We start from the raw sequence: 5,000 nt of genomic DNA, 5'->3' as shown, positions 1-5,000 counted from the left end.
CCATCCTGCTGATTTTCTGCTGCGTACTCTCTAGGTCTCAAAGTTGACATGGAAAGCAAACTGTACATTATGTCACGCATCATCCTGAAAGCTGTGAATGGATTCATGAGCCACAACAACCCAGAAAAGCACCTGGTCCTCTCTTTGCACGGACCAAGCGGCTCTTACTTCGTAAACTGATTGCTGAAAACATTTACAAGGAGAGAATGGACAACAACTATGTTCATGTTGTCAAATCTACATATCACTTCCTGCAGGAAGGTCAAATTGATACCTCCAAGGTATGATGAAGAGTAGTCGCAATTGAAACACAGTGACATTGTTCTTTTTCAGCCTTCTGTATGAATGAAATATGCTGCTGTGTCTCCTCAGTCTCAGTTCCAGCAGGGAATCAAGGGCAATGTCAGCAACTGTAAACACTCTGTTTTCATCGTTGATAAGATGGACAAGATGCATCCTGCCCGATTGACAGCATTAAACCATACCTGGACTACTATGACAAACTGGAGTTTGATATCGGAAAGTCATATTCATCTTCCTCAGGTGAAGGAATGAATAAATTCTCTGACCAATCAATTAATAAATTCAAACCTTACAGGGAGGTGAACAGAAGAACACTTCGCACATCTATTTCATGAGACGCGTGTTCTATTCTATTTGCAGTTTTATTCCATATGACATATAGCTAGATAAAAAGTCCATTTTTACTTTCTGTCCCTTAAAAGTACATTCTCAATATCATGTCTCGATAAAAAAGGAACGTACCTTTTAAGGTGTCTATCAGGCTGTCAAGCTGCCATTCAGTTAGTTTTTCTCTTACAAAACTGTCCGTCCGTGTCAGCCCTACTTATTCACACACCTAGAATGAAATTTCAGATTAAGTAAATTAGAATTTCACAAAACTGTGCTTAGTTTTTACAGTGACTTTATTCATATTTTTACAGATGGATCAAAGTATCTGCAAACAGATTCAACAGGGTCTGCAGTTGCTGGAAAATATCACATTCATGTGGGTCCCAGCATATTCAGGTATCCTGGGTACTGCACAATGCAGATTCAACATAAAGATGCATAATCCAAAAAAGAATAGGTATGTTAAGAAATAGGGGAACAAAAGGGAAAAGGGAAGCGACAGTTTATTTTGTCCTTATATCATGCAGGAAATTTACACAGGAAAGACAAAATAATGACACGATTACAGAAAATAGAGGGAGAATAAAAACTGAGGGTGGCAGTAATACAACATCGTGGATGCCAACTGCCGTAAAACCTCGAAGAAGAAAAAGGAGCAGAAGAAGAAAGAGAAGAGTTTACCTTCAATCGAAAGAAAAATCTTTGGACTCTGACATCACTACACTCCTGCGTGTTCATGACAACTGAAGCGCCTCTCCGCTCTAACGAACTATTGGATAGTTTATCTTTTTTATAAAATATATCTGTAGTTAAAGAGGTAACACTTGTGCGAAATGAAACCGAGGAAGCGACACGTCCTGCTGCTGTGGTTGTTGGTCTGCTCCGGTGTGACTGAAGCGATCGAGCCCATCAGCACCACCATAGCAGTCGGAGTGGCTGCGACTCTGACGGCGTTTTTAGCTAGCTACCAGAACATTTTCCACTATTTCCACGAGTGCTGTCAACCCGAGTGGATTTCATTCAACAGGACAGGTAACACACGTGTATCCGGCTGACACGTTAGCCATCACATCTTTTGTGGTCTTTTCTCACACTTTAACGGCTTTAAACTAGCGATTGGTTTAACGTTACACGTGCTACATTGTCAGTAAGCTATACACGTACCTAAATAGTATAAACTTGCATAAAGCTTACTGTAATACTTTGTATAAATTTATTTAGCATCATTTCCAAACTCAACAAACATTCCTGAGGTTGCGTTGAACGGATCTCAGTGTGTACATCACGTGTTCATGACGAATAAGGAAGTTCCGCGTTGCAAAAAAGCTTGGCCTTGTCTGTTGAATTAGCGTGGTTTTACCGTGGTTTTAAGGTTGTTTTACCACATTAAAAGCGACAGATGTCGCGGATTAAGTTTTTTTAGACGATGAAAGCGGCACGTATATATTTGTTGTTACATGTTTTGTTGACAACCGGCTTGCTGGTAAACACGTTCGATCCGTTCACAACAACAGTGGTGATCGGCATCGGTGCGACTCTGGGCCGGACGATCTACAATTACTTACATGAAAGTTGCAGTTCGAAATGGATAGCCTTCAATGCGACAGGTGAGCCTGTGTAGCCTATTTTAACGCGACTGAAGGGGGAAATTATTTACATTAATGTACAGTCTAAGGGACAAGGAAAGCGCCCTGGCTTGAGTGTTTTTTTTCTTTCTTTTTTTTCTTTTCAAATCGAAACCTGACTGCAAAATGTAGACATTTTTTGTTCTTCGGGCTCAATGCTTCAGCATACTGAGTTTGAAATAAACGTACAGTGCATTAAAGTGCCAACCCCTCGGCTTTAATTTCAGTGGGTTTACATCAATATAGAAATAACTTTGTGGGGGATGTAGCCCTCTGAACGCCACATAGTGCTCAAAGTTCAGAGGTTCAAAAGCAGTTGGACTAAATCATTATATTTAATATTTAATGGAAAATCATTTGCAGTCAATGACTTCCTGAAGCCTTCGACTGTGTATCTTCCTTGGTGATGCTCTCCCTGAGCCTCCCTGCGGAGACCTTCAGCTCTTGCTCGCTGTGGAGCCTCTCTGCCTTTTAGTCTGGTCCTCAGCAGGTGGATTGAGATCAGGTGATTGACTCGGCCCGTCGAGGAGCAGCAGCAACGTATCGCTGGTCAAAGTCGCATACCAATATAAGGACTGGCATATGACCCTAAAACGAGTGGCACACCACTGGTATGACGGTGAACAGTGGTATCTGCCAGTGAATTGGATTAATAAGCCATTTCCAAGTTTCACACGGAATTGAAAATAATAATATTAACCTTGGTGGCTTACCACCTCAGCTAAACCATCTGAGAAAGGTTTTTTTTTTAGTCAGGTGTTTAAAGCAACTAATCCTGATGACTCTATGCTGTGTACTTACTAGGTCTCAAGGTTGACATGGAAAACAAACTGTTTGGACAGCACATTGCGTCACGCATCATTTTAAAAGCTGTGAGTGGATTCATGAGCAATGGCAACCCGAAGAAGCCCCTGGTGCTCTCACTGCATGGATGGACCGGTACAGGGAAGAACTTTGTTAGTCAGCTGATTGCTGAAAACATTTATAAGGAGGGAATGAACAGCAGCTATGTTCATGTTTTCACATCCACACTTCACTTCCCACACCCAAGTCAAAATCTTGAGTACAAGGTATGGAGTACAAATAAGTTGATTAATTTTACTTTCAATTAAAACACACTGACATTGTGCTGTTTGAGCCTTCTGTATTTATGAATTAAATATGCTGCGGTGTCTCCTCAGTCTCAGTTACAGCAGTGGATCAAGGGCAATGTCAGCAACTGTGAACGCTCCATGTTCATCTTTGATGAGATGGACAAGATGAATCCTGGCTTGATTGACAGCATTAAGCCATACCTGGACTACTATGACAAGCTGGATGGAGTTTCTTATCGGAGAGCCATCTTCATCTTCCTCAGGTAAAAAGCTGGAAGCATTCCTGAGGGTTGGTTTATGCTCAATCAGAACTAGTTTGTACAGCGTGTTGTCTGACCAGGTCAGAATTAAAAAGTGTTTATGGCTTTTTCCAAATGGTCACACTCAAAGGCGGAGTGAACATTTTTTCAGACAATCTTTCCTGGAAGGCATTCCTAGTGTTGTACTTGGATATTCGCTTGAAAAGTGACAGTTGGGTCAAGAATGAAAAAACAGAGCTAGAGAGAGAAGTTAAAACCCTAACTTCTTTCTCACCTCAGCACAGCTGGCCAATCATGGCGTGAAGAGAGTGTGAGTGTTAGATTGTTGGTTTTGGAAAGGTTACAGAAATGGTCAGACAAAAACTCTTCTAATCCGATGTTGGAAAGAAGTGTGGGGAAGGGGTTTTTGAAGTGAAATGAAAAATATAAATTTAAAAAGCCGAGCTCAGACTACAAGAGTTTTGGGCCAGTTTATCCCAGATTCACCCCTCCAGACAATCGGAGGAGAAATCTAGTCTGGGACCTTGGTCAGTACCAATGTTCGGCCAAGATTATCTGGTAATTTGAGGGGTTTACAAATCTGGTTTTAAACCTCCCGAACTGCTCGCAGACTCATTGGGGCCACCCAGATTAATATGAAACATGTTTGATATTGGAGTTAAAATCTGGATGATTACGTCAGTCCCGGAGCAGTTGACGGTTTTACCAAGCAACAGTAAACATTTTAGGCCCCGAGGCTAACATTAGCTATCATACTACTGTGGATAGCTTTGCAGAAATTTAAAATCTCACCTCCAGGCCACACTGAAGAATAGACAACCCGTGTTGACCACATCTCCCCAACCATTTTCTCATCCAGACTCGTTGAGCGTTCTGCTTTTTGTTTTTCTCTCTGCAAAGTATTACCAACATTACAGCGAGTTGTTGCACCACAGTCTCCATTTTGTTTACATCTGCCTCCCCAGGAAATCCCATAAAATGAGATCACGTGAGGTGATGCATTGCCCACTGATTGCTCTCTCTTGCACAATAATCTTGATAATATCCTGTAGTGTGTGTGATGCGCAACTATTTTGAAATTTGGTAGTGTGTGTGTGTTTGAGATTAGAGAAAAGAACATCTGTGAAGTTTCTCCTTATATGATGCAACCCAACTTCAAAATGGGTTAGGATTTTAAAACTCCTGTAGTTTGAGCCCAACTTTATGTAATTCTAGGAGAATCTTGGCAGTGGGTGCAATTTGATATGCTCAGGTTTACGAGAAGATTTAAGTTTTTTGCATTTGACAATTGAGAAAACATCACTGGTGAGTTCAGTGTAGATGTTTTGTGCCAGTTTTCTGCCTTTGAGATATATTTGGTCACAATCTGGTGTGTTGGGGCAGGCAGT

The 5,000-nt window shown here is 41.3% G+C and overlaps 1 protein-coding gene and 1 pseudogene across 2 annotated transcripts; both read left to right on the top strand.

The window, feature by feature from the left end:
• Window positions 1–15: 15 nt before the first annotated feature.
• On the top strand, window positions 16–547 carry LOC120787171 (annotated as a pseudogene).
• Window positions 548–1,261: 714 nt separating this feature from the next.
• LOC120787172 (torsin-1B-like) lies at window positions 1,262–4,046 on the top strand. 2 transcript variants are annotated; one of them, XM_040122868.1, is made up of 3 exons: window positions 1,262–1,665; window positions 3,063–3,328; window positions 3,440–3,763. In XM_040122868.1, exons 1-3 carry the CDS (start codon window positions 1,467–1,469, stop codon window positions 3,617–3,619), a joined length of 645 nt encoding a protein of 214 aa, XP_039978802.1. In that variant the 5' UTR covers window positions 1,262–1,466; the 3' UTR covers window positions 3,620–3,763. The 2 variants fall into 2 exon arrangements, with proteins under 2 accessions (XP_039978802.1, XP_039978803.1); XM_040122869.1 differs by lacking the exon at window positions 1,262–1,665 and adding an exon at window positions 1,687–2,240 and having other exon boundaries at window positions 3,440–4,046.
• The last annotated feature ends 954 nt before the right edge of the window (window positions 4,047–5,000 follow it).

The sequence above is a fragment of the Xiphias gladius genome, unplaced genomic scaffold (genome assembly GCF_016859285.1).
Source record: "Xiphias gladius isolate SHS-SW01 ecotype Sanya breed wild unplaced genomic scaffold, ASM1685928v1 HiC_scaffold_1220, whole genome shotgun sequence".
NCBI classification, from domain to species: Eukaryota; Metazoa; Chordata; class Actinopteri; order Istiophoriformes; family Xiphiidae; genus Xiphias; species Xiphias gladius.
Note: the sequence above shows the minus strand (reverse complement) of the source record. Positions and strands in the feature narration are given on the sequence as shown.